Source organism: Vombatus ursinus, unplaced genomic scaffold, assembly GCF_900497805.2.
Source record: "Vombatus ursinus unplaced genomic scaffold, bare-nosed wombat genome assembly UNPS02014830.1, whole genome shotgun sequence".
In the NCBI taxonomy this organism is placed as follows: Eukaryota; Metazoa; Chordata; class Mammalia; order Diprotodontia; family Vombatidae; genus Vombatus; species Vombatus ursinus.
Window position 1 is genome coordinate 14,091,952 of NW_020954608.1, and position 13,379 is coordinate 14,105,330.

General features: G+C 37.1%; 1 protein-coding gene across 1 annotated transcript in view; it reads left to right on the plus strand.

Moving 5' to 3' along the window:
• FBXL13 (F-box and leucine rich repeat protein 13) overlaps positions 1 to 13,379 on the plus strand; it is a 254,089-nt gene that overhangs the window by 175,696 nt on the left and 65,014 nt on the right. Inside the window, 2 exon segments of the mRNA XM_027838888.1 lie at positions 5,806 to 5,925; positions 9,297 to 9,423. Coding sequence (XP_027694689.1) covers positions 5,806 to 5,925; positions 9,297 to 9,423 — 247 coding nt within the window.

Sequence of the window (13,379 nt, forward strand, 5' to 3'; positions counted from 1 at the left end):
TATTCAATTAGGCCTAAATTCATCTAACTGTGCTATGATTCAGTATACATCTTTCCCACAAGGATTTCATAAAACATTGTCAAATGCCTTTTTGAAACCTCAGTATTTTATGAATACAGCATTCCCAAGATCTACCAATCCAGTGACCCTGTCTAAAAAAGAAAAATGTTACCCTGGCATTTCTTGTACTTGAAGTCATGCTGGTTGTACTATCACTACTTTCCATCCTATGTATTTATAAACTATGCCTTTAATTATAGGATGAAGATAAAGTCAGGATCTGTAATTTTATTAATGTGGGGAACTTCCTGGTGAAGAAACTCCTTTACCAATTCACAATGGCATTTTCTATGAAATTTATAGTCTGGAGAGTTATCTAGAACACTGAGTTCAACCCAGTGTGACAGAGGTCTTCCTGGTTTGAGGTCAGTTCTCTGTTTACTATGCCCCAATTCTTCTCATGCCTTTAATATTATGCTCCAGAAGTCTACAAGAAATTCTCAAGAAAGTCAGGACTATTAGTTTATAGATTAAAAACTCTTCTTTTTCCCCTTTTTGAAAAATTGGGGCAATATTTGCATCCCTCCCAATGACCAATGGCGGTAATTTCATGTCAGTGATGGAGTGAAGATGAGTTGGCCTTGGTAGAGGAGAAGTCACCAACATGAGAATTTCTTAGTTTTATGGAGTCATATTTGCAGTTGTGTGGTGTGGTAAACACAAGCCAGTCCAACAGAAGATGCTATCGCTGTCTCCCTGTAGGGTCTCTGCTCCTGCAGTTCTCTCTATGACTCTTAGAGGGACTGAAGAACCAACATTAGCCATTGGTCAAGTGCAGATAAGCCAAAGAGGGTTTCATAAAGTTCTCCTAAACAGAATTCCTCTATATCTCTTATAAAGATGGGTTAAGTAACAGTCAATAAAATGAGAGGAAGAGAACATTTTTGCTCATATTATATCACAAACAAGTTGTGTTAGTGCCATAAAATAAGGGGGAGTGGATCTCATCCCAGCCACGTTAGGTTCCCTCTGGTTCTCTCTTCTACTGCCATTATCTGGGGCAGGAGTGGGGAACCTGTGGCCTTAAGGCCACATGTGGCCCTCTAGGTCCTCAAGTGTGGCACTTGGACTCAGTTCAAAAGGCCGCACCTGAGGACCATGAAGGCCACATGTGGCCTCACAGCTGCACCTCTGATCTGGGGGATAAAAAAGGGAAGGATCTTCCAAAGAAGTCCACGCTCCTAGTTCCAACTGCCTTCCCTTTCATCTTTCTTGCCTTTTTCAATATATCTCCTTGCTCTGCTTATGTTCAACAAAACATTTTTTCAGTACCTAATAGGTGCAGAGTACATAGACATTACATAAACTGTGAACATTTAACCTTTCCATTATACACAGTTAAAGAATGTCATCAATATAGCTTCCTTAGACAGCTGAGCTCAGATTTATAAGCTCTAAAATGTATGGTGGTCAGTATAGTGTAGATTTAAAAATGTAAAAGTCCCTGTGAGCTGTCTTTGCCCATTTTTAGTTCATTTCATTTCTACTCTTCAATCTTAAAGCTACTTTCCTTAACTCTTCTTCTGGTTTCCAAAAGAGTGAGGTTATTGCTTTCTGGCTCTCCAGTTCCACTTCTTGGGCTTATAATTGAAACTGCACTGAGATTTAAGCCACCTCTTTCACCCACATTTCTGGTTTATTTCTGCCTCCGACCCTAGAAAATTCTGTCTTATTCTCCTCTCTCTTCCTGACTTGTAATACAGACCCTGCTTTCTCTATTTTTCCCTTAAAGTCTCCTAGATACTTTGTTCTTCCTTCTGTTTTTTAATCTGTCTTGTGCTACACTATTTCACTCTATAAATCTCCCTTGAATGCTGTTTTGGCCATCTTGAATCTTTATTAATTCTTCCTTTTTCCTTCTCTTCCATTCCCATTTTTGTGGGGTTTTCCTACCCACTCTTCTCTCAGACAAATTAATCAATCAAGAAGCATCTCTGAAGGGACTTTGATTTTCTGGTCACTGTCCTAGCCACTGGGGATGCAAATACAAAAGTGAGATAAAACCTGTGCTCGAACTGCTTATATTCTGCTGAATTTTGCTGCCTTTCTCACCTTTTAGCCAAATTGCAGATGAGCCTCTCTGAATTTAGCTAGGTTAGTCCTCAGATGACCGACACAGAGGCCATTACCAGATCTATACTCAAAGCCTTTTTAGCTTAATAAGACCTAACGAAGCATGTGCTCTGCTGGCATAGGCTTCAAGAACCTAGACTCATATCCATACCAATGTGAGGCTCCGGGGGAAGACATTTAGACTCTCTCCTTCCTGTCCTTTTGATCCTGTGGTACCTTACCTGCACCATACGATTGTCTCATCCCCTGAGTTCATCCAAAAAAATCTCATAGTATCACCTTCAGAGTTTTCATAACACAAATTTACATTTCAAAAGTAGCTCCTAGTAGCTTTGAATATATCCTTACCAATACTTAAGACCCATATTTCTCTTGGGAATGTCTTTTCCAAACTCATAATTCTTTGTGGATAAGAAGAATGTGAGAAAATTTTACCACTGTTGGTATTGCAAAGAATTTTAAATTAAAATTTCAAATAATTTATGTGCAATATTTCTAGCTGAATTATTTAGATTCTATGAAAAGGATATGCATAAAAAAGATATGTATGAGGGTTTCATAACATAGAGGAAGACTTGGAAAAAGGCCACTACACAGGTGTGCCAGAGCTAAAACTCCACTATGATTTTTGGGCCACCCTCTATTTCCAAATTTCCAAATATGTGTTTCCAAATCTAAGTTTCTTCTACTTCATAGTTTAACTCTACTCAAGGTTTCCGGTTACTCCATGCCATTTTGGCAGTGAGTAGAAGCAATTACACAAGCAAACCAGAAAGCTTTTTCTATTTTGCAGATTTTTTTTCCTTTTCATTTAATAAGGACAGTTAACATACTTACAAGAAGTAAATGAAGTGATAAAAAGTAGAGAGCACAATTAGGCAACTCTCCTGAACTTGATGTTCTCATTTTAAAAATATATATGATTTCATTGAAAGATTGAAAGGAGCATAGAATTGGAATAAGCAGAGTGTCCACTCACCAACAGTTTGTAGTCCAAAGTTTATCCATGAATTGGCTGTTTGGAACTCAGTACATTTTACCTTAAAAAAGGCAGTTAGGGTCCCAGGCCAGCAAAAGACTGTTTTACACATGACATAGTTGACATATAGTGCTAATAGTTTTGCTTCAATTTCACCTAATCACAATTTATAGATCATTATTTAATGAGAAAATGCACTTTGAACTCCAATAGTAATGAAATTCATTAATAGTGAATCCCTCAGCAGTGATGAGGGTGGGTGTGGGAGAGGGTGTGTATCTCATGAAATGATAATTTGTTAATTCACTGTACTTCTATATCAGCATAAAAAAAGAGACCTCTTCAGAGCCTCTATATTTTACATGAGAAGAGGCACCTCTTTGGATCAATCACATCCCAGACCTTTTTAAAGAGAGAATGAAGAACAGTTGTCTCAATGGAGATGAGGACAAGGGCTTCAGGTTTTGACGCATCTGATGCCCATTTTTTATGACTAAGTTCTTTCTAAGTTGAATTTTTGTAGCTTGAGGACCCTGCGGCTTTTATTTACTTTTTTCTAGAAATAATTTTGCATTAGAAAGAAATAAATGACAGCAAGTGTAATTGGGAAGATCAGAGATTGCAAATGGGGCACCAAACACCAACTTCCCATTCCTTTCCCTTGATCTATTTCTCATTCTTGTACACAGTGTCTGGCATATAAAGGCTAATTGATTAATTGATTGTAATGATGGGAAATGACTCTAGATAAGACAAATAAAGAAACAAAACAGCCCACTTTTGACTCATCTGGTATTTGTAACAGAGTCCCTTTTAGTGTTTTTGTGTGCTTATTTTATTTGACTTTTTAGATAGTTTTGTGAAGGCAGGAGGATAATAGTCATGTTTGTATTGCAGGAACTTAGAAATGCTTATGTGGTGAGACCCCATGTGTAGTGAGGGCTGATTTCTCCTCACATCCCCCACCACATATAGTATGGGTTGCGTTGTTATGTGACTTGAAGGGAGACAGAATAGACATCCCTTGCTTCTTCTTCCTCCACCTTTCTCTAAGGAAGACTTCAGTTCCTTCCAGGAGAGGAAGAATGAAGTTGGGACTGGAGACCACTCTGCTTTCCTCAGAAAAAGGGATGAGGGGGCAGGCTAGAATTATACCTATTTGCTCCCTTTTGTTAGTCTAGGAGATATGAACAAGTTCAAGTTCAAGCTACATTCTGATTGCTGTTCATTACTGGGGAAGAGAGGGACCCCAAGCTCTATATCCAAGACTTGATCCCTTTCCCACCAAAAACCACAATAAACACATATAGCACTTAGTTCCACAATGAAAACATATAAGTTAGCCAAGAAATCCATTTATCCAAATCATAGCAAAACAAATAAGAGAAAGTATGCATAGAAGAATATATATTAGACAATACAGAGTGAAGGAGCTCTTCCATTGGGACCAAGGTAACTCAGCTCAACTGAGAGAGAATACCAGATCTCATTCAAGGGGAAGTTTCAGCAAGTCTCTAGTGTAGCAAGCTGGGGGAAGGATATGATGGAGACTGTCAGCTTCTCTCATGTCTTCCCAGAGTCCTTTCCTTCAGCTACTTCATACAGGGCAGGGCATCCATCTCCACCAATGAGGAAAGAGTCCCATACCAATGGGCTTTGGGAATGGAGTTACACTTTTTAAAAATATTGTTAGTAATGCATCTGCACTAATACCGTTAATGGTTTTCTACAAAAGCTGATGGTTATTCAACGAAATTTAGTTTTAGAAAGTTGAGAAAAGACCTCTTCTAATGCCTTTCTGTGGCATAGTAATGACCTTGGGTTTTCTAAGGTTACCCTCATGAAATACAAGCTCTGACAGGTCCTACCAAGCTGGTTCTATCAACCAGTTAATCAACAAGCATTTATTAAGTGCTAAGTACTGGGGTATAAAGAAAGACAAAAACACTCTGAGATTCTAATGGGAGAGACAAATATGCAAGCAACTATGTACTTACAAGCTGAATACAGAGTAAATTGGGAGTAATGTCAGAGGAAAGTCACTAGCATTAAGGGGGAATTGGGGAAGACCTCTTGAAAAAATGAGATTTTAACTGAGACTTGAAGGAAGTCAAGAGAATTAGGAGGCAGAGGTATGGAGGGAGAGTATTGCAAGCATGATGGATAACCAATGAAATGCACATGAATGCATTGAAAGTGGAGTGAAAATAGAAAGTCCTTGAATTTGGCATAGTGATAGACCTTGTTGCTAATCTGAGAACCAACCTTGTCAAACTCAGCAAGGTTCTTCATCAGAAGGTTGGCCACCTGGTGACAATTTTTTTTTGGTTTTAGTAACTCAATGACTGTCTGGTAAGGGATGGAAGGGTTGCAATCTATATCAATGGAGGGAGTTCCCACACCAGCAAAATCATGAATTCTTGAAGTATTGTAGGATCATAGACAAGAAGAACCTTAGAAGCTTTCTGATATTTTACAAATGAGGAAACTGAGGCCCAAGGAAGGTAAATGCCTTGTCTAAAATTATGGAGATAGTAAGCAGCAGAAGTGGGACGTGAACCCATGTCTTCTGACTCTGGAACTAGTGCTTATTCCATTGTACCAACCTGTCTCTAATAATTAATAAGGTGTTTACTAACTAGTATTTAAATTCATATAAAGCATACGTAAAGCAATTTTTTTCATCCTTTCAGAATTGGTGATGTTGGCCTAAGGAGCTTCCTTGTTGGACCTTCAAGCTCAAAGCTTAGAGAACTGAATTTAACTAACTGTGCCCAAATAAGTGATCTTGCCCTTGCACAAATGGGAGAAAGGTATGGCAAAGGACTACAGTGTTCTGCATTATTTCATCACTAATGAAATATACAATTATGACTTGTTATTTTCTGTAATTTGGGGAAAATGAGTAGACACTAAAAGGAAGCCAGCCCTCATTGAAATTTTGGTTAAAAGTTGTCATGAAGGTTAAGCTGTACATCTATGGAACCAGGATAGTTTGTCACCAATTCTCTGTAAGAGGAAAAGTTTAATATGCGATAATATATTATAAAGATAGAATACGTAGAAAAAGGGGTCATTTCCTGCATTTTTGAGAGCATAATTTTTACTTGAACTATACACACACTTTGCCCTTTTCATCCATGTATAGAATGGGTGTAGAAGTCACACATCCAACATAACTACAAGTATAATTAGCATGGAATTGAAGTATTTTTCTGGATGCTTTATCAAAGCTCTTAATTGGCCAGAAACCTTTTGAATTGCAGTGGTGGTAATGGCAGTGATCAGAAATTTAACAGTTACTAAAACACCAACTAATAGTTATAGCTATTGTTTGTTGTCCAGTCATTTCAGTCATGTCTGAGTCTTTGTGACCCCATTTGGGGTTTTCTTGGCAAAGATACTGGGGTGGTTTGCCATTTCTTTCTCCAGCTCATTTTATTGGTAAGAAAAATGTAGCAAACAGGGTTAAGCGACTTGCCCAGGGTCACACAGCTAGAATGTGTCTGAAGCCAGATTTGAACTTAGGAAAATGAGCCTTCCTGACTTCAGGTTTGGTGCTCTATCCACTATACCACCTAGCTGTCCCTTAACCATTGTTACTTATACTTATTTAGGAATACGTTCATTGTCAACTTATCCCTATACTTCAAACATTTAAAATTGGGTGTGATCATCATTGTCATCACCATTATCATCTCACAATTATATTACAGTTCACAGAACATTTTCTTCCCAGCAACCATGTGAATTAGGTCATTCAAATATCATACACTATTATCCAGCCTGGGGAATCTTGTATCTAGTACTTGGTACTATATGCTTAGTAAGGGTTTTATGGACTGAAGTGGAGAGAGTGACACACCAAAGAAGGAAGGGAAACTGCAGCTGAGACTGTTTAAATGACCTACCCAAAGCCACTTAGTTGGTATGTGTGGGAGCTGAGTCAAATCCAGTTAAAAGCAATATAATCATTTCCTTACAATGAATTATACATGGTTCAGACATGAAGAATGTGTGGGAGGATGTATTTTTCTTTCCAACAAAATGTCCTAACAATGTTGCCAAAAACTTGAGGACCTTAGAAGGTAGTTCCTAGAGGCCAGTACATATATTACTAAAATTAATGGTCATGTAAACCATTTTGTTTCTTGTGGTGGATTTGGAGTCCAGTTTTGCCATTTACTTCCTTTGTGACCCTAGAAAAATCACAGCCTCTTTTGGTCTCAGGTTTCTCATCCGGTAAGAGAAAAGATTGGAATAAGATGTTCTATTTCTGAGGCCCCTTCCAGTTCTAAAACCTATGATTCTATAACCTAATGTTGATCTATATGACACTAAAAAATGCTTGCTCCTATGAAGGGAAGGGAATATACCATTATATAGTGCTTACTATGTACCAGGCACTGTGCTAAGTGCTTTTTTATAAATATTTTCTTATTTGATCCTCACAACAACCCTAGGAGGGAGGTGCTGTTATTATTTCCATTTTACGATTGAGAATAATGGGCCAACAGAGTTTAAGTGACTTGCCGAGGATTACCCAACTGGTAAATGTATGAGGCCATATTTGAACTCAGATGTTCCTGATTCTAAGTCCAGTGCTCTATCCATTGTGCTACAGCTGCCTCTATGAGATAAATCTGTTGTTGTCACTGAAGGGCAGGTTGTTGAAGATTGAAATGTTTCATCTGGTCTCTTTCCTTTGGTCCTTCTTATAGCTTGTGTGTTCAAAGTTCACAAGCCCTCAATTGTAGGAGGATTTAAGGTATGTTGGAAAGTTATAGAATTTGGATTGCAGTCCCATATTTGATGTTTATTAGCCACTATATCAGAGCATTTTTTGAACCTAAGTATTCCCATCTGTAAAATGAAAAAAGTAATACTTGGGCAAATGGACCTTCTTCCATCCCTGCCTAGAGATCCCACATTGTCCACGACAAGTGGGCAAAGAATATACAATGGGAGTGGGGTCCTTCCCCTCATCTCCTCCCCAAACATGTGCCTGCCTGCTCCTGGAGGACCAGGTGGGAGCTTGGGATGGGAGCCAGGGAAGGGCTTCATTAACTTACATGACCCACCTGATGGATTCATGGGAAGAAAATTCTTTGAAAATCTGAATTAGCTACGTATATGTCAGTTATTATTGCAAAAATCAGCAACGTGATAGAACTAGCAAACAAATCTTATTATATGTCCTTTGTGGTCTCTAGACGTCATAAATGGTGTTAGGGACTTCTCTCATACGAGCACACTAATCTCATTTCTTCCCTAGATTTCTTATTCCCTCCAGGCACATTCCTTTATCCCTTTGTGGAGGACACAGGAGCTCAGACACTTGCCATTCATTTATGGAATCTAAGTGGACTTTCTCATCATGAGCCTTCCACCCTGGTATCACTGTTTAGGATCCAGTCACTCGGACCCAAAACACAACCATTCACCTGCCACACGTACTCACTATACTGAGACCCAGAACGCCTTCTGGCCTGTAGAACCCCAGCCTTACCTGATAGTAAATCTGTTCCTCTGAGTATGCATCTCAACTCACTCCCTCTCTCATTTCCTCTCTTCTCATCATTCACAGACTCATTGCTCCTACTGCATATCTCTCATAAATCTCTACGGCTCCCACTCTCCTAGGACTACTGTTGTCTCCCTCTCAATCATGCTAGTGTTCTATATACTTACTTCAACACTAATAGAAGTTCTCAGTTCATCTTCCTTCCTTTGTATACCCAGAGACTAATTTTTACCACCAGCTATATGAGAAAGTCCAAATGCTTTCCAAATAGACTCAGGATATAATTGGCAGGTACTGGTAGGTCTGTGCCTTTGCAGTCTAGGGCACACAACTATGTCCCCTTTACTTAATAATTCCTGACTAACACATTGTGTTTTTTTTTTCTCATGGGAAGAGCTGACAAAATATGAAAGTGAATGTAAAATGTAAAAAAAAAACCCTCCCCTCTTCCTCAGTTTTAAATTTCTGAGTTTTATATAGTTTTCTATGTTTTGTTTCTTCTTATTTCTTCATTCAAAAATATTTCTTCATTCAAAAATTGAAAAATCATTTAATTAAAACCCATCCACTTTTGCCAAACTTAAAAAGGAAAAAAAAACCTTACTTTTAACAGTGCAACAAAAAGCCAAAATTTACTGGAAATGTGTTTTTTTTTTGTAGGTGTCGTAGTCTTACCTACTTGAATTTATGTAATTGTACACAGTTGACTGATTGTGGGATTGAGTTCATTACACAGCTTCCCAACTTGATTTCAATTGATCTTTCTGTAACAGCCATCACTGCTGAGGTTAAAAAAAAAAGCTTTGCTAAAAACTGAACTCATTTCTCAAAAATTATTTCTCTATGTTCCATATTAAACTCATAATTCATTGCTAGTTGGAAAACTTTTAAAAATAGACATTTATGTGCTTTAAAAATTTGAGTTGGGCAAGTTTAGTAATTTTGTTCCTGGGTTATTGGACCATGAATTTATATTAATCAGTAGATATTTCTTTGAGGTAGCAAAATGCTACAAAATTCTAGAAAAACTTTCTAATGGAAGGAAGTTGCATTACTGTGTTCAGATGTGAATCTTAAGAACAAAATTGTGAATGGGCAGATGATATGTTTGTTATAGAGTACAGGAGATTAGTAGGTAATGGACTGACAGTAAAGTTTGAGTCCATAATTCACTTGTAAGGTTTGAGTACACAATCCCCCAGTCTATCAGGTATGTATCATTCATCCTTCTATCCTGCAAACCTCTTCCCAAAATAAGATCTCTCATATCATAAGTTTCTCCTGTCTTCTTTCTTCACCTGTAAGTTATCTCGTACAAGACTGTTCTAGGAAAAGTCATAAGGGCATTAATTCTGTTCTCCATCCCACAATCCTTTTGGAGTATAAAAATCTCTTCCTTGAGAAGAACTTTTGTATGGTTCAATGATGAAACAGTATCCAGTCTACCACCACCCCACTTTTGATATCAGTAGTTACAAGCATTCTTCAGATTGTAGGAAACTGAGGTTCACTATTGGTCATACTGAATGGGGGCTTTCTTTTTAGGATTAATGGGAATGGATCTCAGGGAATACGGGTTTGCAACTGATTCAGTATGCTTCGATTAACATCCCTAGCCTTTTAATGTTTAAGTGTATTTCTACGTAGAAGCAGTGTTCTACAAAACTACCTTAAACTCCATTTGATTCCAAAGTTTTGGTTCTAGAATTCCAGTAAGTTACTCTTTATTCCCCAAAACAAAAGTATACATATTAAAGGAAGGGAAATCCCGAACACTCTGATACTTGTGTTGGAATTGTATTCTTCAGAGTAGAAGAAAGTAAAAAGAAATCTTGGTCAGAATGCTTTCTTTCCCTTCCCCTACTTCCTTCCATAACTACGGGTACTATCCTGTCACTCTACCTGTGTCCTGCCTCCTGCAAGAATGGATGGAGAAACCCTAAATGGAACTCCCCCCTAAAAAAATTGTTTCAATAATAAGGCTTTGGTAGAATGTAGGTAAGTAGAAAATGGCTAGTGTTTGAGATCGATTGTATTGGAAATCTTGAGATTGATTGTATTGGAAGAGAAGTGTACAGGCTCCCAAATTCCCTGTCAGTCAAGGGCTTGCAACCTTTGACATAGGCAGAATTGAAATAAAAGAGATCTGTTACTAGCCTTATAACACAGATTTGTTATCACCCTACTCTTAGCTGTAATCATCTAGTGTGGAATACAAGACACATGAATACAGTACTGAGGAATATAGGGATGCAAAGGGAAATCCACTCTTGAAAATATTCCTAGTGCTTGACTGTTCTACCAGCAAGATTTTTTTAAAAAACTGGATCACTAGCGATCTCTATTAAGAGACTGGGCTCCACAGTGGCATTAGAATGGGCTGTCTTTTTTTGTGAGGCATTTGGGGTTAAGTGACTTGCCCAGAGACACACAGCTAGGAAGTATTATGTGTCTGAGGCTGGATTTGAACTCAGGTCCATCCTCATTCAACGGCTGGTGCTCTATCCACCACACCACCTAGCTGCTCCATAGAATGGGCTGTCTTAAACTAAAGTCAGGTCACATATGGCTATTTAAGGACAGAAAAAAGTGGAGGATAGAAGCCAAAGAAAAACTAAAAGAACATGGATACTAAGCAGAATGTAGACTCAGAGAGGCAAAGTGCCAGGACAAGGGAAACTGGAGAACAAATAGGAGGTATTAGCACTAAGGAGACTTTGAATATGAAGCAAATGCCAAAATGCTACTCTGTGTTGCCTGCTGGAGTAGAGTGAACTCATAGGACTTAGTATAGCTAAAATACAAGCATGGGGATTAGTTGTATTTGTTGAAAGGAAATACACAGGTGGAAAGTAAGGACAGATCTTGACAGAAATGCTGAGAGCAATGTGAAATGACACCAGGAAAGGGGACAAAAGAATTATTTAAAAACAACAGCAGCAACAAAAACAGAAACACCATGAATGTACAGAAGTCTGAGTAAGGACATCTGTGGTAAGGACAAATGTCACTACATACCTCAATAGTTTAGCAGGGCATTGCTGTCCTGTATCACAGTTCATTAACTGATATTTATAATGAAGACACTGAATCCACAAGAAAAAATTTAATTGCTTTCAGTATATGTTGTTTCATAAAGCAAGAAAATATTTAGTATATTTTAGAAACCAAAAATGTTCTTGCTCTCCTACCCAACACACTCAAAAAAAGTGTTTAAAGCAGAAAGCTTAAGTTATCTATAAAGTTCACTTATTTGAAACATTTCATTCCTCAGTGATGTCAATTGAATGAAGTGTTAATACTCAAATACTTAGATGTATCTTTGATCTCCTCAGTTCAGGAGTTCCTTCTAACAATGCAAATTGCAATCCATGCATTATAATCAGAATATGTTCATTCATGTTCACTGAATGGTTTGCATATGCTACCTTTAAGAGGAAAAATTTTCTCACTATAACATAAGAAACTCCAATACAAATGTTGCCCTCTTATTATTTTTGTATATAATTGTACAGCATTGGATTAATTATTAATTAATTGGACTTTTGAGAATTGAGATTATGTTCATAATATATGAATATAAAATTAATATGTACAAGTTATGCACAATTATGATAGCTGTGTAAATAATATAACATTATAAATATTTAGGAACAGTCAACTTTTAAAATATGTTTTATTATAAAGATAGCAGGATGTTTGATACCTTGATTAATTTAACCAGTTATATTGTAGGGATATATAATCAACTACTTAAATTTCTTATCTTTGTCTACTTGAAATTGACATTATTAAAATTTAATTAAGCTAAAAAAAAAGAATGGGCTGTCTTACAGATACTAACCCAGAAGCTAATCTTTTCCTTCATTTTATCTGCTGCCTGTAGACAGCCTTAGAATGGGAAAGGGGCTGGTATAGTCCTTAAGTTTATTGCCTGTTTGTTGTTCTCATGGCACAGATACTACTGCTTTCTTGCTAATAAGAAGAATCTTTTAGAAGTGAAATCTCTCAAAGTAAAGCAATTAGTCTGGCAGTTACATTCTTTTACTCTCTCAATTAATCTTTCAATTTGTTCTCCTGCTTCAGTCAACATTAAGATAACATTTATCTTCTCTACTAATATCTCAGACACATAGTACTTGCTGACATCAAAGATATTTTGCTGATACTACAATGTTTTCGCATCAGTTTTTCCTCTTCCCACAAGCAAGATGAATAATGTTGAAATTTACCATCAAGAAAAATTGTAATTTTTTTAACTGGCAGTAAAAAATGTTATTATTGGCCCTATTTAATGAATCTAACCAGAAGCCTCATTAGTAGTGACTCCAGGAATGGATAATATATCATACAGAAGGGGCACCAGTTGTAAAATTTATATTGTCAGCAGTTTCTGCAAAAACAAAGGACAGTAATAATATATGTGATCGCAAGTGGTTAAAGTAATTAGAGGAGGCAATGACTACCTTTTGCTTCCTTCATATATTGGTGAATTAAATAAACATTAAATTAAAAAATTAAGAGCTTTTAATTTTGTTTTGTGGAAGTTATTAAATTAACATAATTATGGTGAAGATTCAGTAAAGTTCAAGGATTACTCTAGTTCAAGTTTGGTAATGTTACAGATGTTTTAGATTGAATTGTCACCAAAGAATATATAATATCTATTCTATAATTCCATATTAATAGGTTTTCAGTGGTAGTACCAAATACAAAATAAGGAAAAAATGTTTTTTCTCAGTC